Raw genomic sequence first — 22,704 nt, 5'->3', positions numbered from 1 at the left:
GGAAAACCCAAACAAAAGACACGTCATCCGGTGACGTCAGCCTATATACAGTTCTGTGTGGTCGCAGCACATAAGCAAATCCATTCTTGTGCCGTTTCTCGGAAAAGCTTTTCAGTAAATGCACTCATGCTGCTCCAGGAGCTCTTCTCTGCAACAAGCCACCCATCTGCCATCAACAAGTTAAGACCAAGAGAACTAACGGCTGCGGAAAGGAGACTGAAGCTTTGATTAACCAGCTGAGCAGTTAGAGGTGGAGAAATTTAATAACTTATATTCAAAACTGATTTAGGGATCAGAGCAATCAGAGAAAATGAAACCAATGCTTTCCAGAGGGATATCCTAAGGAAAAAACAACTCGTCCTGGTGGATTCAATTTTACTTGGAAAGCCTGGGACACAGAAAACAGGAAACTGGTCAAAGGCTCCTACATGTTAGAGCCTTTTACAGACTCACTGCGTTGAGTCTAACAACCGCGACTGAATGCAGCCTCCAATGTGCTCAGAAGAATGGGTAAGTCTGTGCATTTATGTCTTGTACATTCAACAAGGAATCACGCTTTTAAAATAAGCTACCGAATTCACATTTTATGAGGGAAATCACCGTCATATTTTGGATTTTGAGGTTTAGGTAAAAGCATATATCGATGATGACACAGACATGTTTTATCTTCTTTTTAAATGGCTTAAGTTTTGGTCCAGTCATACCAACAAGGTTAATTTTTCTGCAGTAAATGAAAAATAAGTTATATGCAGTGAAATCTTTTGCTATAATGTTGGTTGTTGTTGTTTTTTTAAATAGCCCATATGTTCTGCTGAAAAATATCCTATCTTCTTGTTTTCCTTAAATTATATTCTGCAGGCTTACATTTCAAGTGGCCATTAGGGGCCCCTATGCTGGCAGCAATATATGCAATGAGTATGGTTTTAAAAATGCTGCCTGCCCTGGGTATGGCGTGTCCACCCAAATGCCGCTGCGAGAAGCTGCTCTTCTACTGCGACTCTCAGGGCTTCCACTCAGTGCCAAACGCCACAGACAAGGGCTCTCTGGGCCTGTCCCTGAGGCACAATCACATCACAGAGCTCGAAAGAGATCAATTTGCCAGCTTCAGTCAACTTACTTGGCTCCACTTAGATCACAATCAAATTTCAACAGTAAAAGAAGATGCTTTTCAAGGACTATATAAACTTAAGGAATTAATCTTAAGTTCCAACAAAATATTTTACTTGCCAAACACAACTTTTACCCAACTGATTAACCTGCAAAATTTGGACCTGTCTTTTAATCAGCTGTCATCTCTGCACCCAGAGCTCTTCTATGGCCTTCGGAAGCTGCAGACCTTGCATTTACGTTCCAACTCCCTGCGGACTATCCCAGTACGCCTGTTCTGGGACTGCCGTAGTCTGGAGTTTCTGGATTTGAGCACAAACCGTTTGCGAAGTTTGGCTCGCAATGGATTTGCAGGATTAATTAAACTGAGAGAGCTTCACCTAGAGCACAACCAGCTGACGAAGATTAATTTTGCTCATTTCCTACGGCTAAGCAGTCTGCACACGCTCTTCTTACAATGGAACAAAATCAGCAACTTGACATGTGGGATGGAGTGGACCTGGGGCACTTTAGAAAAGCTAGACCTGACTGGAAATGAAATCAAAGCCATCGACTTGACAGTGTTTGAAACGATGCCCAATCTTAAAATACTCCTCATGGATAACAACAAGTTAAACAGCCTTGACTCCAAGATCTTAAACTCCCTGAGATCCCTCACAACCGTTGGCCTCTCTGGCAATCTGTGGGAATGCAGCGCCCGAATATGTGCTCTGGCCTCCTGGCTGGGCAGTTTCCAAGGTCGGTGGGAACACTCCATCCTATGCCACAGTCCTGACCACACCCAAGGAGAGGATATTCTAGATGCAGTCCATGGATTTCAGCTCTGCTGGAATTTGTCAACCACTGTCACTGTCATGGCTACAACTTATAGAGATCCAACCACTGAATATACAAAAAGAATAAGCTCATCAAGTTACCATGTGGGAGACAAAGAAATCCCAACTACTGCAGGCATAGCAGTTACTACCGAGGAACACTTTCCTGAACCAGACAATGCCATCTTCACTCAGCGGGTAATTACGGGAACAATGGCTTTATTGTTTTCTTTCTTTTTTATTATTTTTATAGTGTTCATCTCCAGGAAGTGCTGCCCTCCCACTTTAAGAAGAATTAGGCAGTGCTCAATGGTTCAGAACCACAGGCAGCTCCGATCCCAAACACGACTCCATATGTCAAACATGTCAGACCAAGGACCGTATAATGAATATGAACCCACCCATGAAGGACCCTTCATCATCATTAATGGTTATGGACAGTGCAAGTGTCAGCAGCTGCCATACAAAGAATGTGAAGTATAATATCTACCCGTCATCAAAAATCACATCAGATAAGTAACCTATTTTACATAGTAGAGGCTAAATACATATCTAATTTTTACCAATGGTGACATTAAGCCTAATTTTCCAAACTAAGTGGAGACTTAGTTTTTGAAGTGTTGAAGTATTTTTAATTTTTTAAATGAAACCATATTTTAAGTGTTAAATGAATCAATGCTCACATTAATTTGCACTCCTGTTGGAAAGTCTAAAATGCTTACTTCAAAATAAGAAATGTATGTAATTATATACAATCGTGTGTAAACCTTTACACTAAGGTCTCCATATACTATTTTTTTCTACTGAAACCAATTTAGAAAGAAGCTATTGGGCAGAAACAGATATAGATCAATACCTGTTTGATCACTGCTCTCCATCCCATGTACCACAACTATCTTGCTGCTTAAAAGGAGACTTAGTAAAGTTCTCTTGTATGATAATTTGGTATTTACTCAAATCTTCAATTTCTTGCCAGGGTGGGAAGTAGAATTTCATGTATGCTGAAGACTGGCAAATATTAAACATTCTTCTTCCAGAGTTTCTGCCTGGGTTAGTAGATATTATCAAAGTCCATATCATGAATTCAGAACCCTTTAATGTAATTCTAATAAGCTGAGTGACTCTTTAATATATTTACACAATGAATCCAAGTGACTGTGAAAAGGTCTCATTACAATGAAATCAATCCTAAATAATTACACCGACTTCTTATACATTTCTCGTTTGACTTATAATGGACATGATTTTTGTGGCATTTAGACAATTGTTTTAAACTAGCATTAAACTGTCATTGTACTAATTAATGTACTAAATCCTATGTTTACATTAATATGTGAAAAAAGATTTAGAAGACATTTTGGAGATAAACAAGACAAACTGAGTCAATTTAACAATCTTGACATGCTCCCTCCAATTTAAAAGCATAAACACACACACACACACACACACACACACACACACACACACTCTCGCGCTCTCTCTCTCAACTATCATGATCAAAGATGCCTTGACAAACGGGTTTAAAACTCTTTCTTCTGCTTTTTCCTGATCTTCAAACCTCAAAGAGCCAAGTTAAAAATAATTGGCTAGCAACAGGCATAACACTCATTCTTATTGTATTACAAAGGAACCATGAAAAAAACCACTTTCTAACTATTATATAATACATTTTGATCTTTCAATAAAGATACGCATTCACGCTGTAAGTGTAGTTCAGTGTAGGTGAAGAAAACAGCACCACTGAGGTGAATCTTATGGCAGAACAACTCGACATGCCTATGCAGCCACACAGTGGTAACTTGAAGGCAGCACGGAGGTGAGGGATTAAAAGGAAAGGCAGATTTTGAAATCTGACTCTCAGGTTAGCTGGAGTTACAAGGCAGCCAACAATGATTATACACAATCTGCACCAAACAGGGAAAGGACCTGCTGCTGAAAAGGGAAGAGGGGTAGATTCTCCAACGTAAATATAAACATGCCATAGTTAACAAATGATAAGGATGCCACATTTTTCATGCAGAAAAGAACCACAGGTATTCAGTTTCTTGTATTATGATTTCTAAAGAAAACCTATTAAATATTTGGAATTTAGATGCAAGCTACTCATTCACACAGAATTTTTCCATAAACATTGTTCCATATATTGAAAAAACTGTAAAATTATAGCACTAACTTGATTTTAGAAAATAAGCATTTTTTACAACTGCCATTTACTGTATGTAGAAAAAAGACATAAAACCTTAGAGAAAGCCACTACCATTTTTAAAGTTATCTTTTCCCCAATATCAACATCAACATGATATCCTTCATTCAGGGCATATTTTTTCTTCCCAGGATTGAACTGAAAACATGTTAAGGCTATAGTTTAGCCAGTAAGACTTAATCACAATTTTTCTTCTTTAATACTAAGAGATGGGTACCTTAGTACCCTTCACCTAACATCTCTCGGTAAAAAGCAGACAAGATCACAAATTACAGTAAAAATGTGCTCTTTTTTAAGGTGGGCAGATTAGTTTGTCAAAGTCTCAGCCCAGTTCAATTCAGTTGATCTCGAGCGGTGAGTATTTTGTCTCTTGTTAAACCAGACCCTGGGCTTGTCTGGGCAGAGACAGAAGCTGATTTAACAGCATAGAGCACAGCGCCCTACTTCCCCACAGACAGGCTGAATTAGAAGCCCCTATTACAAATAAGAGCACCACGAGCTAAAATTTACCAACCCATTTATCAGGACAACCATTGCCATTTGTCAGGTGACAGACAGGTTGGTCACAACACAACTGTGTCCTGAGCACACAAGATTCCATCAGCCCTGAAGGACAGCAGAGGAGTATTTTCCATCATTTCAAACCACAACCAAAATTAAGATTTAAACTGTGGGATGGGTAAGAAATCCCCTTCTTTGGCTGGGAATCTCCACCTTAATCCTTAAAGGACCATAACTGGCAAAATCCTTAGTGTACGGACAAAAGCAAATTGGAAAAGCAAGCCATTTACTAATTCAGAGGAACGGCATAGCCAAGGCTAGCGAGGCATACTTTCCAGTTGAAAAAAATCAAAATTTTTTGCCTTCCATTTTTCTGGGTAATGTCCTTTAAGAAAAGTGAATGACAGTAGTACCAAAAAGGTATTTTCCTTTCTCATTTAAAAGCAAAAACCTCCCTTTTTAATTGCCTGTAGAAGGCAAGATTTCCTTTCATTTTTGTCCATTTGTGTTTCAGAATCAGCACAGGTTTGAAGATTAGACTGTTAGTCATCTGTGCTTTCTTTACCAACTGGCTAGAACGGAACAGCATCACAGCAACACTGCGGATCTTGGTTACACGGTGTCAGAGCTTTTGTTTTTTGATGGGGTTTTATCCTCTTCACCACCACTACCCACTCCATTTTTTTTCTATTTTTAAGATTAGAGGAAAATGACCATTAAGAACCAGAAAAATAATTAATCTCTCTGGAAAAAGGAAAGCTAAAGAAGACTATGATACCATACCCATCTAGAAACCAAGAACTAGTTTGAAATCGTTTATATTCATTTCTGTAGCATGACAGGGATTTCAATCACCTTTCTGAAAAGAGTGGGCTGATAAACTTGTAAATCCACACACAACTCTGAGAATACCCACTGCCAGCATCAAAAAGCAAAGATACTAATTTTTTAAGCCAAAAATCTGTACTAACACATGTAATTTCTTAATGTGCCTAAGTTAATTTCTGTACCAATTCAATAAATGGAATTGACTGAACTTCCCAACGCCACTAATTATTAAAATCCATCTGCTTATTCTAATGCTAGTCACCAAGAGCTAGACTCCATCTTTCCAATAAAAATGAGCCCTATGTAGCACTAGGTTTGAATTCTAAAATTCAAAACAGGCCTTTCATTTTCTTAAGGCACACTTCCTACACACAGCTATCAGGGGAAAAAGCTATAAATGTCCTGTTCTTTTTCTGAAGTGTGGATATCAATATAAAATTTGTTAAAGCATATTTTTAACAGCTGACTTACATGATCGTTTTCCTAATACAGGAATACAGCGACAGACCTATCTGAAAAGTCTGTTTGGGGACATACTTTTCATATCTTATTGACTAAAGCCCTTGAGCCCGGGGAAAAAAAAAAAAAAAAGAGAGAGAGACAGTAAGGCCATCTATAGATAATTAAATATTTCTCTATCTAACCTGGGGCAAACTCATAGTACTTGAATTAAGGCCAAAAACAAATAGAAAATGACTGTTTAAGCTTTCATTCTGCTATTGCAAACATTTGGAAACCTCTGCAACTCTTTCAACTAACATTTTTGTCCTTAGCGGGTTTTTTTTTTGTTTTTTTTTTTTTTAAGTCTGATATATGGAATGTTTGGTGAACCTTCCTATCAACACTGAGACTGGAAACTCAAAGTACAGTCCAAATACATTGTGCTCAATCACCTTCAAGAGCCATTTTTCTTTTTGGGTGGGAGGTGGGCAGATGGGTTGAGGGTTGGAAGAAAATACTATTATGCAGGGTGTTTTGGGAGGGGGGAGGGTAACATAAAGAGCAGTGTACAGGAAAGTTTTGTTATTAAAACTGTGTATACTGTAAAAAGTGAATGCCTTCTTTTTACTTTTCCTTGATAACCTATCAATTTTGACATGTGAAACTTGAAAAGCCATTTGTGACAGACATAGAAATCTTAAATGAACAGTTGTTTTATTCCATGTTCCTCTACAATGTCAAATGTGTCCACTGAAAAAAGGGGCAGCTAATCATCACCTGTCTTCATTCAGAGAGAGGTAAAACTAGGATAAGAAGAAAGTAAAGGTAAAGTGGTGAGAAGGGAGAGTGCCTAAAAAGCTGTCATGCAGTAAGAAGCTGCTCTGTCAAGAGCCTGAGCAAGTGGACAAACAACTGTCCCAGGCTCACAGGGCATGGAGTTGGCTGCCCCTCTCTGAATCCTCCATTACAGTGAACTGCCATCAGAGAGAGCTTCGGAAAGGTACCAATTGCCTGTATCTAGCCAACAGCGACTTGGCCTCTACCTTGGGGGTTGGTTGATGTCCATCCCAGCAGCACCTTGCATGCCACTCCTAGGAGGGAGGTCCACAGGTGCTTACACACTAGGACCATGAGGATCCCTACATGACCTCCTCCACCCCGGATGACAACTCAGTGAGTACAGATGGGAAAAGGAAGGGAAGATTTTAAACTACAGTTGACCCTTGAACAACACTGGGGTTAGGGGTGCCAACCCCCTGCTCCACACAGTCGAAAATCTGCATATAACTTTTGACTTCCCAAAAATTTGTATTAATAGCTACTGCTGACTAGAAGCATTACTGATAACATAAACGGTCCATATTAGATAACACATATTTAATACCGTCAGTCAAAATAATACATATTTTATATGTTATATGTATGATATATGGTATTCTTACAAAAATAAGCTGGAGAAAAGAAAATGTTATTAAGAAAATCATGGTGGGGCATGGTGGCTCACGCCTGTAATCCCAGTACTTTGGGAGGCTGAGGTGGGTGGATCACCTGTGGTCAAGAGTTTGAGACCAGTCTGGCCAATAAGGCGAAACCCCGTCTCTACTAAAAACACAAAAATTAGCCAGGCAACCTGGTATGCGCCTGTAATCCCAGCTACTCGGGAGGCTGAGGCAGGAGGATTGCTTGAACCTGGAGGCGGAGGTTGCAGTGAGCTGAGATCATGCCACTGCACTCCAGTCCGGATGACAGAGTGAGACTCCATCTTAAAAAAAAAGAAAAAAAAAAAAGAAAGAAAGAAAATCATAAGAGAAAATATATTTATCATTAAGTGGAACTGGATCACCATAAAGGCCTTCATCCTTGTTGTTTGTCTTCACATTGAGTAGGCCGAGAAGGAAGAGAAAGAAAAGGAGTCAGTCTTACTGTCTCAGGGGTATCACAGGTGGGAGGAAATCCACATATAAGTAGACCTTAACGATTCATACCCATGTTGCTCAAGGGTCAACTATAATGTCCTTGGCTTGCTACAGATAAACATCCTCAGGACAGGATTCTACACCTGGGCAGTGCTAGGGCATAAACTGCCCTAGCTTCCAGGAGCTGACTGCCAGTAGTCTGCCATGTTTGCCCAGATGCACTTATTGTTTCTCCAGCACCACAGCAGCATAGCAGGACCACATGGAGGAACAGGCAAAGCCACCCTTTTCCCAATGCCAGGGAAGCTGGGATCAGAGAGACTAAGAGAACTCTCACACCAGGAATATCAGCAGTAACCAGGGCAGAAGCAGGAAACAGAGAACACAATTCTATTGTCAAACTCATCCTATAAGCACTAGAGGGCATAGGTGATGGTGGTTTTAAATTGCACAAAGGAACACATTCCTATACTTCATAGAGTTAAAAGCAGAGCTTATTAACATAATTCTCCTACATTTTAATTTTGAAAATCCCATTTAAAGCTACAACTGATTTATCAGTTATTTTAATTAATTTTGTCTATATGCCACAGCATTCTCAGGTTCCCACTCAAATATACAATAGATTCTTCCTGGTCTGTTTAAAAATTTGGGGTAGTCATGTCTCCCTTAGAGAGACAAAATGTACTACAAATTGTCTTTTACAAAGAAGGAAGGGGAAAAAGAGGTGAAAGTCATAGCTACCGCAAAAACATTTCTCCTTAGCATGAATTTGACCTTTATCCTCAATACTTGTTTTGGGAATACTCTTAAGGGACACATCTTAAACCTCCCCTTCTACTATCTGAAGAGGACAGTAAAGAGCAAGAAATCTCCAAAGTCAAGTACAATCAAGCATCCTATCCTGCGAAGCCTACAAATGAAAATACTACCCTCTATATATGGAGGCTGAAGAGCAAAGGCTTGCCCAATGCCTCCAAGTCAGGAACTCCCAATAGAAATCCAGCATGAAGAAGCATCTGCGAACAGCAACCCTGATGGGCAGAGGCCAATGGTTCATGCCTCACGTAGGAAACAGATATGAAAACTGCAGCCCTAGAGACAACTGCCAAAGCCTTTTTATAGCTTTCATCAAGATTTTACCAAAAACCACACAGAAGAGGTGTAAAAACATCATAAACATTAAGTTTACTGAGTTATCTATTGACAATTGTGTTTAGAGCATAAGACTTCCATCTTTAGGCCCTAGTATTTGTACCAAAATAAATAAATAAATGAGTTACAACAGAATCTACAGGTTGCTTTTCCTGGAAAATCACTGTACCAAAACTCTACAGCCATTTTTAATTAATTAATTATTTCCAGACCGGGTTATGAGACTGGCTAATTTTTGCATTTTTGGTAGAGACAGAGCTTCACCATGTGTTGCCCAGGTTGGTCTTGAATTCCTGGGCTCAAGTGATCCACTTGCCTCAGCCCACAAAGAGTTGGGATTACAGGCGTTCGCCACCACACCCAGCCTCTGCAGCCATTTATAATTAGCCTACCAATTTCATCATCGTGAGGGCCAAAAAATTTCCTCTTGTGATGAACAAAAACATTTCCCATTGCCTCGCTGTCAAATACATGGAGGGCAACTGCTCAGTACCCAAAACCTCTAAAAACAATGTTATTTATCATTTACACATAACCTACTTCTATACAGTCAAGGAAACTTAGAATAAAACTATGTACAGAATAGTGAAATAAAGATATAAAAAGATCAAAAGCAGGACTCTTAACCCCAAGGGTCCAGAATACGTTTCAGGACACAAGAACGTCTTAAAATTATAATACAATATTGTATGTGAGTCCAGATATTTTACCAGATCTAATGGGCTTTGATAAACTACAAAAAGGGGTTAGAAAGCCCTAGTACAGCAATGAAATTGTTATTTCTAGTATACACTATACACCAATTTGGCCCTGATCTTCCTGGTGGCCAAAACAAAGAATAAAACCAACAGCTTTCATCGGATAAAGCAGCACACTGGTTTCTCTGGAAAAAGAGACACTTAAGTGAAAAAACCTGTGAATTATTTATAAAATGGAGCCAGCTATAGGAACAACAAGGAACAACGTTGGACTGTCCCTCTAAGGAGGTTCTAGATAACAGGCAGAGTTGTTCTTCATCAGGACCCTTGATAAAGGCTAAGGGTAAGGAGCCTACACAAGCATGCTGCGCACTCTGTGATGACCTAAACTTTGCCGTGACCCAAGGGTGGGTGGAGCCTATAAGTTCCGCAAGAATGAACCAAGCACTTTCAACAGCTGGTGTTTCCTCTTTATCACATCCCTGGGACCAGATAACAGGGCTCCAACACACAAGGGACACCCAGTAAACACCTACTACATTACATTACACATCTTCTACATGAGGAGTACAATTTAAAATTAAAAACATCTTCCGGCCGGGAGCGGTGGCTCACGTCTGTAATCCCAGCACTTTGGGAGGCAGAGGCGGGTGGATCACGAGGTCAGGAGTTCAAGACCAGCCTGGCCAAGATGGTGAAACCCCGTCTCTACTAAAAATACAAAAATTAGCCGGGTGTGGGGGCGAGCGCCTGTAATCCCAGCTTCTCGGGAGGCTGAGGCAGAGAACTGCTTGAACCTGGAAGGCGGAGGTTGTAGTGAGCCGAGATCGCGCCACTGCACTCCAGCCTGGGCAACAGAGCGAGACTCCCTCTCCAAAAACAAAAACAAAAACAAAAAACACATCTTCCACTACATCAGGAATGAAGAGAAGCATATTTCATACATCTCTGGTTGTGCATGAAACCACCTTTGCAAAATTATACAAGTGAGAGCAATCGAACATAACTGATTCCATCTTGTTTCTAACCTCACAAGTTGTCTTTGTTCATTCCTGTGCATAGGCTAAGCTAACTATGGGAGGAATTTAGTTTATAATTTAGCTGAGGAATTTAGTTTACAGCTTAACTTTAAAGCAAGGATGATCATAGTCCCCTCCCAAAAACTACCCTTCTTCTCGTTGGTGGTCTGAAACTGCCTTTCTAAAATTAATGAAAGGTGGTAAGGTTAAAATTATTCTGATAAGATCTAAGCATAGTTAAAACAGTAGCCTATTACTGTTTCCTAGCTTGCTTTTTATAATTGTTTACTGCTCAGGAGTCACTTAGCCAATGGTCATAATAAGATTTGTAACTTTCCCAATTGCTTCTATAAGCAACATCACTACTGTGAAACTTAAGACTGGTGGGCAACACAGCGAGACTCAGTCTAAAAAAAAGAAAAGGCCAGGTGCAGTGGCTCATGCCTGTAATCCCAGCACTCTGGAAGGCAGGCGGACCACTTGAGGTTAGGACTTTGAGACCAGCCTGGCCAATATGGCAAAACCCAGTCTCTACTAAAAATACAAAAAGTAGCTGGGTGTGGTGCACCTGTAGTCCCAGCTACTCTGGAGGCTGAGGTGGGAGGATCACTTGAGTCTCAGAAGTGGAGGCTGCAGCAAGCCAAGATCGTGCCACTGCACTCCAGCCGAGACAACAGAGCAAGATCCCATCTAATTAAAAAAAAAAGACTGGTGTTTGAGATATTTTTCAGACTGCATTCTAGTGGACCAACTGACGCCACCTATACTGGTGATCCATACCAAGAAACAGTTCCGACACTCCTATGATTTCATGCCCAGCCCAATCAATCAGCAGTACCCATTCCCTAGCCCCTGCTTACCAAACCATCTTTAAAAACCTAGTCTCCAAATTCTTTGGGAGGTGGATTTGAAAGGTATCTTGTCCACCTCAATCAGCCTTGCGATTATTAAACTCTTTCTCTGCTGCAACTTCTGCTGTCTCAGGGTACTGGCTTTTTCTGTGCAGCAGGCAAGAAGAACCCAACTGGGCTGTAAAATGCTGATGATAATCATACGTGTTCTCCTTAGGTAAGAATCTATAACACAATAACTAATTTCCTAAGAAAGAACACATTTAAAAAGATAAAGCAGCTAGGTGCAGTGGCTCACACCTGGAATCCCAGCACTTTGGGGGCCTGGGGCAGGAGGATTGCTTGAGCTCAGGAGTTCAAGACCAGCAGGGGCAACATGGCAAAACTCTGTCTCTACAAAAAATACATGTATACACAAAAATTAGCCAGGTGTAGTGACACTTGCCTGTAGTCCCAACTACCCGGGAGGCTGAAGTGGGAAGATCACCTGAGCCCAGGAAATCAAGGCTGCAGTGAGCCGTGATCACACCACTACCCTCCAGCCTGGGCAACAGAGCAAGACACTGTTTAAAAAAAATAAATTATATATATATAAAAAAAAAGATGAAGCAATCATTAGCCTGAACAAGTCAGAAATTTAACTGTCTCTTTCTAGAAGCCATTAAAAAAAAACCACCTAGATTTTCAACAGGGGCAAGTTAAGTTGCACAGCAGTTAGGAGCCCTGATCCACACTTGAGCCTCTGACCCTGGACAAGTCCTTCAACCTTTATGTACCTTGGGCCTTTGACCTGTAAAACAGAATTAATAGCAGTAACAACCACAGGGGGATTTATTCACGTAAAGTCCTGAGGCTAGCACAGAATAAATGCTCAAAACTGTTTTGTTATTTTTAATAGCAACGTGTAGAGAGTGAAATGCTACAGATCCATCAAATAGAGAATGTAATCACATTAAAGACATGTTAGACCCATGTGCTGCTTCCTAAAACCCTACTTTCTAGTCTTTCTTCTCTAAGTTAATGTGCAGTATTCAAAATGAGAACTGATAATTAGCTAGAACTTTCAGTAAGCCTCAACAGCCTTGTTACACTTTTTACATCTAATATTGATATAAAACTGACCACATTATCTCACAGTCAAGTAACCTGCTTTGCAAGATGTACTATAATATTAGATATGATATTACTCTTGTTTGGCTTTATGAATCAAGGCTACATTTCTAAAGGTTTAAAATCCCTAATTCAAAAATTCCTTCTGAATAAGGTAGTCACTTAAAATCAAGTGATGTCTTTTCCTTGTTCAGTAAAATTATATAGGACAACAAGTACTATCCATTATCATAAAAGGATACTATTTTTTCAAAAGAAATAAGAAATAATCTCATTGACGTCTCAGCTTCGGACAATTATATTTTAGGACGAAATACATGGCTGAGAATTAAGGATCACTATTACGTTCCTTTTTGTTTAGAAAAAAATGTACCTTAAGTCTATCACATCTAATTTAGGAAGCAGCCCTTCCAATTGTGGCAGGTTTGGTTCCAAGGCAGATTTGCCAGAATTATTGAGGGGTATGGGCAGGAGAGGTATGAGAATTTAAAAACACAAACATAAACCATTAGTTCAATGCACGCAGGAGGGTATGTTTCGTGATAGCTGGAGAGTAATCCTCCATATTACTGAAATCTCTATTCCATATAAAGCTTGCTCAGAATTAACCTATCTCAATGAAAGACATACAATCTTATCAGAACTTATCAGATCTTATGACCCAGATTCTTCAAGTCAAGAAAACAACTTTCTTGGCATTGTCTTTCCAAGATAATAATCTAGTTTATCCAACAAGGAAAATCCTTTTATCTCCTCCTTCATCCACAACTTTTCTCTACTTTCCCACATCTCTTGACCGTGGGCTTACTACCTGCTTCTCCCAAATCCACAAAACTAAGTGCCTATCAGCTACAAAATAATCTACACGATTTGGAAATTACAATAAAAAATACAGTCACTCATCTGAGCTATCTTTTCAGTCCACCCTTCTCTTTGCTCTTTGTACAGATTCAAGTATAAAATAGCATTTATTCATTTTGCTTTCACTTTTAAAAGACCAAGAATACCTGCCATTTAAGACATACCCTTTTTACTTTTAATAATTAGCACTCACTCCAGTTCTATGACCAAATAAAGTCCCCAACACCCTTCATACCTGTAATAAAAGTTGCTCTCTTGCTGTTTTTAATTGGGAGTGGGGAATGTGAATTGGGGCGTAGAAGATAAGGCAAACATTTCAGAAATGTAGAATTCTTTAAGAATAGGCAGTAATCTTTCATTCCAGTTTTCTTGGGATTCCATAGAGTTGGCCACAAGAAAGCTGGGACCTTTCATTTGAAAGTATGTTCTGCCAGTTTTTGATCCAAATAGAAAAAAAAGACACGAACATTAGGCACTAGTAACTATTTCATTTAAGGATCGCCCATGTGGCCCACACATTAAGAACTGTGTTCAGAGCCAGGCGTGTTGGTGGACGTCTGTAATCCCAGCACTTTGGGAGGCTGAAGTGGGCAAATCACCTGAGGTCAGGAGTTCGAGACCAGCCTGGCCCACATGGTGAAACCCCGTCTCTACTAAAAGTACAAAAATTAGCCGGGCATGGTGGTGCGTGCCTGTAATCCCAGCCACTCAGGAGGCTGAGGCAGAAGAATCTCCTGAACCTGGCAGCTGAAAGGTTACAGTGACCTGAGATCATGCCACTGCACTTCAGCCTGGGCGACACAGTGAGACTCCGTCTCCAAAACAAAAAGATTGTGTTCAGGAGTGCCTTGACAGCGCTACCTCTCTATTTTCCCTTGTAATTTACCAGGAGGAAAAAAATGGCAGTGGGAAAGAGAAGAAGAATATACCATCCTCGGCACACTCCTGTAGGCAACTGGGACAATACCACATCACCACATCTCCCTCTTCTCCCCTGATAGTCCCTGAAAGCCAGTGTGTGCAAAACTGTTCTCTGACACTTGCTATCAACTTCCAAAAACTAGAGCCCGTTTTATTACTGTATTAAAACTGCCAAGTCTTTGGGAGGCCTAGGAGGGTGGATCACCTGAGGTCAGGTGCCCAGACCAGCCGGGGCAACACGGTGAAACCCCGTCTCTACTAAAAATATAAAAATTAGCTGGGCGTGGTGGCATGTGACTGTAATCCCAGCTACTCAGGAGGTTGAGGCAGGAGAATCGCCTGAGCCCGGGTGGCAGAGGATGCAGTGAGCTGAGACTGCGTCATTGCACTCCAGAGACAGAGCAAGACTCCGTATCAAAACAAAACAAAACAAAACAAAAAAACCAAACCCTGCCAGTCTAAGATTTGTCTATTATTCCACATGAAAATCTAACAGCAGGTGGTCAGGAATTTTCTTAGTTTTGATGCAGCATTCCTAAAGTGTCAAAAAAAAATTACAATGCATAAGTGGTATCATTTAGACACTCAATTTGTGCTTGCTTTGAATTAGATGTGTGTTGAATCAGATAGATTGTGAAGAACAGGACAAACTATAAACGGTTTATCTGAAGTTCAGCTGACACTCCCACCAAATCCATTACCCTAATTTATAACTAGAATTATTAAACAAATATATTTCCAGTAAAAACATAAATCACTGGCTTTCCAAAAACAATAATCAGTATTTTGATTTATTCATCAATTATTTCAGTATCAGAGGTACCACACTGGAAAATAATATTTTTAAGATCTCGCCTTTCAAATATTTTATATCAATCTTTAAACACACACACACAATCTTTAAACACACACACACACGCATGCACACGCACACCACAACCCGCCCTCAGTTTAAATTGAGAAGGGAGTCTGGGGATTAGATATACTTATGAAAGGTTAGACTTCTGTTTTTTGTTTAGTTGTTGAGACTGGGTCTTGCTCTGTTGCCCAGACTGGAATGCAGAGTTGCAGTTTTGGCTTTCTGCAACCTCTGCCTCCTGGGCTCAAGCGATTCTCCCACCTCAGCCTCCCAAGTAGCTGGGACTACAGGTGCATGGCACCACACCTGCCTAATTTTTGTATTTATTGTAGAGATAGGGTTTTGCCATGTTGCCCAGGCTGGTCTCAAACTCCTGGGCTCAAGCGACCCACCTGCCTTGGCCTCCTAAAGTGCTGGGATTACAGGTGTGAGCCACTGCTCTGAGCCCTGTCATTTGTAACTAGCATTTTAACTAACTGAATACCAAGAAAAGATTAAGAAGACTATTAAGTGGAACACATTAGGAAAGTGGGGGATGCAGAACAATTAAGATTCAATATGTGACATGTTAAAGTTAGAATGTTTATTACTCGTCCAAGTAGAGATGACAAGTCCAGGGGAATGGTCCAGGCTGGAAACATAAATTTAGAAGTCATCAGCCATGAATACAGGTATTTAAAGTCACTAGCCTAGATGAGATCACCAAGGGAATGGGTGTAGATGGGAGATGAGACTCACAGAACCATCCTTTCCTCCTAAACCAGTCTGAGAAATCTTTAAACAATACCTATAAAATGGCAGTCACGGAAAAAAAAGGATAGGTTTCAAGGGAAGCATTCCCTCAACATCAAAGCCACTTGAACAAGTCATGTGCTATTGGAAAACTAATAGGAATATGGTCAGCTTAATTCATGAAAATGACTGGAAACGACATATCAAAGGAATTTTTAATCAATGAAGAATACACATGTATACCATTTAGGAATTCAGAATGATGACTACAATAACAAGCCCATCAATCATACTATGCTCCATGCCAAGTACGCTGGCAAATAAGCTGGAGATGGTCCTGTTCTCAAGTCAATGTAATAAACTGAAGAACCAATGAAAGTTCACGAACAATCAGAAAAGCAGGGGTTAATTCTGAGGGGAATGTAGAACTCATGTACTTGAACTACAAGAGAGCCAAAGGCTGGGCCCAGTGGCTCACACCTGTAATCCCAGCACCCTGGGAGGCCAAGGCAGGCGGATCACTTGAGGTCAGGAGTTCGAGACCAACAATGGCCAAAGTGGTGAAACCCTGTCTCTACTAAAAATACAAACAAAATTAGCTGGGCGTGGTGGCAGGTGCCTGTAATCCCAGCTACTTGGGAGGCTGAGGCAGGAGAATTGCTTGAATGCGGGAGGCAGAGGTTGCAGTGAGCCAAGATCATGCCACTGCACTCCAGCCTGGGTGACAGAATAAGACTCCATCTCAAAAAAAAAAAAAAGAAAAAAAGAAAAAGAAAAAAAAGCCAAATATTCAACTAAAAGGATATTATGTAATTTTATCTTGATAGAGGCTTGGGTTACAAGGTATGTGCCTTTATCGAAATTCACCAATAGTACACTTAAGATTTGTACATTTCAGTATGTATAAAACTTACCTTTAAAAATACTAGGACAGGCGCAGGAGCTCATACCTATAATCCTAGCACTTTGGGAAGCCAAGGTGGGAGGATCACTCGAGCCCAGGAGTTCAAGATCAGCCTGGGCAACATGGCAAGACCCTGTCTCTATAAAAAATAAAAAAATTAACCAGGTATGGTGGTGCATACCCGTGCTGCTAGCTACTCAGGAGGCTGAGGTGGGAGGACTGCTGGAGCCCACGAGTTCAAGGCTATGGTGAGCAGTGTTAACATCACTGCATTTCAGCCTGGGCAACAGAGCAAGAACCTGTCTCAAAAAAAAAAAAATTTTTTTTTTACTCTAATTAATGACACTATATGGGACAGTGTATAGAGGTGAATGTACAAGTGTCTGCAACTGAATTTGAAATGCATCAAAACAATAAGATGGATATAGGGATGGCTAAATATGTCTCAAAGGAAATATTTAAACATTTAATAGAATCTAAAAAGTGGATTCATATGTGGGTGGTTCACTGTATAATTCTTTCAGCTTCCCTACATGCATAATTTTCAAAATAAAATGTTGGAAAGGGAATTACAATTGTAAGTTATGGTACTGTCAATCTAATATACTATTAATTTCAACTGGACCTTACAGTGTTGCACAGTGGTTAAGGGCTCAAATTCTGGAGCCAGGCTGGGTTCAAAGTATAGCACCTCTACTTACCAGCTATGGGACCTTGTATAAATCATTTAACCTTTATGCATTAACAGTACCATGCTTCATGCTTTGATGGTTAAATACAAATGGACAGTGCCACTAATATTACTGATATTTAGAAAATAGGAAGGCACTTAAGAATGCAGTGGTAGGCTCACATCTGTAATGCCAGTACTTTGGGAGGCCGAGGTGGGAGGACTGCTTGAGGCCAGGAGTTGGAGACCAGCCTGGGCAGCATAGCAAGACCCCATCTCTATTAAAAAAAAATTTTTTTTTTTAACAAATGCAGTGGATAAATGAGCTTTGAGCTTGGTACAAAAGGAACAGCAGGATTTCAATACGGCTGGGTACAGAGAAGGCCAGAGCCAGTAATCTGAGACATGATGCCCATTAATAGTGAAGTTACTCTGGGCTTGGCCAAAGTAGGACCAAATAACAAGAAGCCTCTGGGGCTAGGAAGGGAGCTTAGATTTAACATGGTTGACAAGAGCAGTCACTCCAGATTTCTGAAGACGGCTAGAATATGATGACCAAAGCAGTGACTTAGAGAGATGTATTCTGGCAATTTTTCTTGTTTTGCAGAGAAAAATCTGTAACTTCCACTATTAGAAAAAGGCTGTTAAGGGAAATAAAGAAAAAAGGAAAGAAATTTATTTAAAGGGCAGGCAAAGGGTAAGAACCAATGGTCAGGTGAAAAAGAACATGACTCCCTCCAAGAGAAATGGGCAGCAGACTGGGGCATGAGGGAAAAACATGAGAGAAATCATTCATTCACCAGAATGTACTAAAGACAGCCTTGGAGTTCCCATGACAACTTTCAAGTGTTCATTATTAATCTCTAGTCTAAAACTATTTTCTGAAAAGATACACAATTTCTCTCTAAAATACTTCCATATTTACAGCTTTCTTTTCAAATCTCAATAAGGATTTCATCTCATGAATTAGGCACAGAAAGGTCCAGTTTCTACCTTGTAGTAGAGGGAAACGCTCTTGCTTGAGTCCAATTTACCCTAGTAAAATCCACCCTTTTGCCAATCTTAATCATGTACTCTTAAAAGTTTTAAACAATAATTTCTAGCTCCCTAACATGGTGCAAATATTAAACAGAAATGCAGGCCAGGCACAGTGGCTCCTGTCTGTAATACCAGCCCTTTGGGAGTCCAACACAGGAGGATCATTTGAGGCCAGGAGTTTGAGACCAGCCTGGGCAACACGACGAGACTCCATTATTACAAAGAATTTAAAAATTAGCTGAGTGTGGTAACACACACCTGTAGTCCCAGCTACTTGGGTGGTGAAGTGGGAGATCACTTGAGCCTGGGAGTTTAAAACTTTGGTAAGCTATGATCACGGCCACTACACTCCAGCCTAGGTAACAGAGTGAGAACCTGTCTGTTTTATTCTTTAAAAAAAGGAAAAGAAAGAAATGCACCATCACAGTGTAGTGACAATGTTAATTTTACTCCCTCACACACTACAAAAGAGTATCTTATTATAAGGTTTAATTTGTTACGTTCATATACAAGAAGTTCATTAATGGCTTCACTGTTGGAAATCTCAGCAGAACTGCTGGTTTTGTTAAAAAGTATGTGGCATGGCTATCAATATAATTTTAATAAAAGCCCCAAGCCATTATCTACTTCCCATCTTAACAGAAATTAAAGATAAGAAATGACATCTTGAGGGTTATACTTCAAAAATATGTATCAACAAGTTTCAGGATTTTGGAATCCCTTCATTCTCTACCCAAAATTAACTCTATAATGTCCCTAGTTTCCTCTCCAGGGTCACAAACTTTCTCCTTCTTTAGAAAGATTCTTTCAAAAATTGTAATTATAAGAGCTCTTCAAAGTCTCAAGTAATAACATACATTTCTTTTCACATTTTCATTACAATCAAGACTAGCTAACAACTCGAATTTCTCTACCTAGGCAAACCACAAAAACTGTCAAATCCCAGACAGTAAAATTCTACTGCCATTTTTACTTAGCCAACCCAAATGGAAAGTACCTACCAAAAATCAACTCTTACTGCTTTTCCAGCTCTTTTTATAAGAAGGAAAGACACATGCTTACAGTGACAAAGTAAAGACCTTGTCTCACCCACCAACCACTGTACAAAATTTAAACTCCCCAAACACCTCCTGGCAAGTGCCAGCAACTAAAAACCACTGGTAAAACAGCATTCTAAGCTTTTTAAAAGGAAGATGAAAACTCACCTAGACGCAAATTTTTAGGAAACAGGAAAAAACAAAAACCAGTTTAACCCAGTATGAACTGAATTTTCTCTCACTGAAAGTAAAGGGCATCTACTGGTAACTTTGCAGTTTCCTGCATCCACAATTATATTAATATCTATACATAGAAAAAACAAGTGCTGGCTGGTTAGCTTGTTTGGTTTAAAACATGACAGTTTAGGCTGGGCGCGGTGACTCACGCCTATAATCACAGCACTTTGGGAGGCTGAGGTGGGCAGATCACAAGGTCAGGAGTTCGAGACCAGCCTGGCCAATATGGTGAAACCCTGTCTCTACTAAAAATACAAAAATTAGCTGGGCATGCTGGCAGGCACCTGCAGTCCCAGCTACTCAGGAGGCTGAGGCAGAAGAATAGCTTGAACCCGTGAGGCGGAGGTTGCAGTGAGCCGAGATCGCGCCACTGCACTCCAGCCTGGGTGACAGAGTGAGACTCCGTCTCAAAACAAAAACAAACAAACAAAATGACAGTTTAAAAGCCAATCATGGGTTTGGTGTTTGAGTGGACCAATTTTGCTCTTCACACTCTAAATCCCAATATTTTTTTCTCTCTGAAATGGAAAGTATCTGTCAATGGTTATAATGGGTACTCAAAAGATGTGAGTTCAGTGAAAATACATTACCAATGCTGGGAGGAGAATCACTCAAAGTGTATGTCCCGTGGAGTATGAAGTACACTGGATGTGCATCCACAGGATGACATTATTACATAAGCCATCATTACCCTTTTTAATGAACAGTGTCTACAGAGAATAAGGGGAAACAATGTAACATGACAAAAAGTTATCCAAAGAAGGAACTGAAAAATGTCTACAGAGAGGCTTACTGGGAAATGTTTTTCTAATAGAGAGGCTTAGTGGGTCAAATCAATTCTGCATTTTAAATCCTTTATTCTATTTTCACTGTACCACATAATTTCTATATTTTACACTATTGCAGTCTGAGGAGTCTGTTGAACTGTTCTGTCCTCCTTTCCTTCTCCCACTTAAGTTCCTCTAGCATTTATACTTTTCACTTAGGTCTATGTAAGAGAGTGTGTGTACAGACACAAGTATATGTGTTCAGTTGGGGGGAAATGGAGGCAAATGGCCCCAGATCAAGACAAAATAGCCCCTATTTATTTCAAAGAGAAAGCCATTATTTAGCTCATTTCTTGTCAAAGATTTTTTTTAAGTTTGGCTCCCCCTGTGATTTTGAGTCTTGTACTGACTGCTCTTACTTGATTAGAAAAAGAACCACTCAGTGGAATGTGTGTAGAGTCACATTCAGCGCTTGCATTCAGAAACTTGTATATCCATAAATAATTCGCAGATATCCACACACATTTTTGCAGATGTGGGTAAAAAAATAAAAACAAATATTCTTAAAACTACTTACAAGTACGAAAGTCTTGCAGATGTAATATCAATGATAATTGTGAAAGGAAGGTTTGTTTTTTTTTTGTTTTTTTTTTTGTTTTTTGAGACGGAGTCTTGCTTTGTCGCCCAGGCTGGAGTGCAGTGGCGCGATCTCGGCTCACTGCAAGCTCCACCTCCCGGGTTCACGCCATTCTCCTGCCTCAGCCTCCCGAGTAGCTGGGACTACAGGCGCCCACTACCACGCCCGGCTAATTTTTTGTATTTTTAGTAGAGACGGGGTTTCACCATGTTAGCCAGGATGGTCTCGATCTCCTGACCTCGTGATCCGCCCGCCTGGGCCTCCCAAAGTGCTGGGATTACAGGCGTGAGCCACCGCGCCCGGCCAGGAAGGTTTATCATAGAATGCTATAGCAGGAAAGGCTCCAAAAACCTTCACTAACCCAGCTCTATGATTGGGCTTCTTCTTCCATTCACCCAGGTCAAATGAATTTTGATCTTAAACAATTAAAATGGTCTATGTGAAAAGAATTTTCTTTAAACCCAAAAGCTCAAAGTCAGGCAATTTATTATCACCCATGACATTTTTGCAAAGGAATCTGTATTTGAAATATGTCAATTTATTTCAAACCCTCATTTGAAATGTGAAGGTTCTTCCCTAGAAACACCAAATTGAAAAGTCCTCTCCCTTTTTAGAAAATATAAAAGCAACAGCCTCACATAAACTCTTTAATCTGTGCCCATGATTGTAAAATGTCGAATCCCTACAATAAATTCCTTACATATCTTTCCTAGTTCTTCTGCTTCTGTGATTTAACCCTGATAGTCCCAAACTTATGTGCATGTAAGTAATCTAAGTGAGAAAGACATTTTTAACCCAAAACAGGAAATCCTCTAGCCATAAAACAAAAGATAAACACACCTACCTGAGAACAAAAACAAAACTTCAATACTTTTTTTTTTTTTTTAAGTATACACTTCCGCTGGCTAGGAAGGATAAAAAAGGCGGGGGAAAACACACGCAATGTCAAAAGACAAATAGCTATAATATACCAAGAGCTCCGGCAAAGAAAAACATACAAATGACAGTAGAAAATGGGCAAAGAATACGAACAGACACTTCATAAAAAAGCAAATCCAATGATTTACAAGTACATCAAAAAGATTATTTGAATTCAGCAGTGGTCAAGGGAAATGCAACTTAAAGTAATAATGAGCAGGCTGGGTGCAGTGGCTCACGCCTATAATCCCAAGCACTTTGGGAGGCCGAGGCGGGAGGATAACTTCAGGTCAGGAGTTCGAGATAAAAAAAAAAAGTAATAATGAACAACTGCTTCACACTCATCAGATCAGCAAAATTAAAACAAATAACGCCTACTGTTAGCACACTGAAATAAAAACACACAACACATGGGAGGGGAGTGGTCAAATACATAGTGTAGTCACGCCATGACCTATTACTCAGCAATAAAATGAACA

General features: G+C 40.1%; 2 protein-coding genes across 5 annotated transcripts in view; one reads left to right on the top strand and one right to left on the bottom strand.

Moving 5' to 3' along the window:
• CTNNA1 (catenin alpha 1) overlaps positions 1-22,704 on the bottom strand; it is a 176,918-nt gene that overhangs the window by 59,186 nt on the left and 95,028 nt on the right. The window lies entirely within an intron of this gene.
• LRRTM2 (leucine rich repeat transmembrane neuronal 2) lies at positions 49-9,101 on the top strand. The gene is made up of 2 exons (XM_004042594.5): positions 49-510; positions 859-9,101. The coding sequence occupies exons 1-2, from the start codon at positions 507-509 to the stop codon at positions 2,403-2,405; spliced, it is 1,551 nt and encodes a 516-aa protein (XP_004042642.1). The 5' UTR covers positions 49-506; the 3' UTR covers positions 2,406-9,101.

Source organism: Gorilla gorilla, chromosome 4 (assembly GCF_029281585.2).
Source record: "Gorilla gorilla gorilla isolate KB3781 chromosome 4, NHGRI_mGorGor1-v2.1_pri, whole genome shotgun sequence".
In the NCBI taxonomy this organism is placed as follows: Eukaryota; Metazoa; Chordata; class Mammalia; order Primates; family Hominidae; genus Gorilla; species Gorilla gorilla.
The sequence above is the reverse complement of the archived record's forward strand: the minus strand, read 5'-3'. Positions and strand labels throughout refer to the sequence as shown.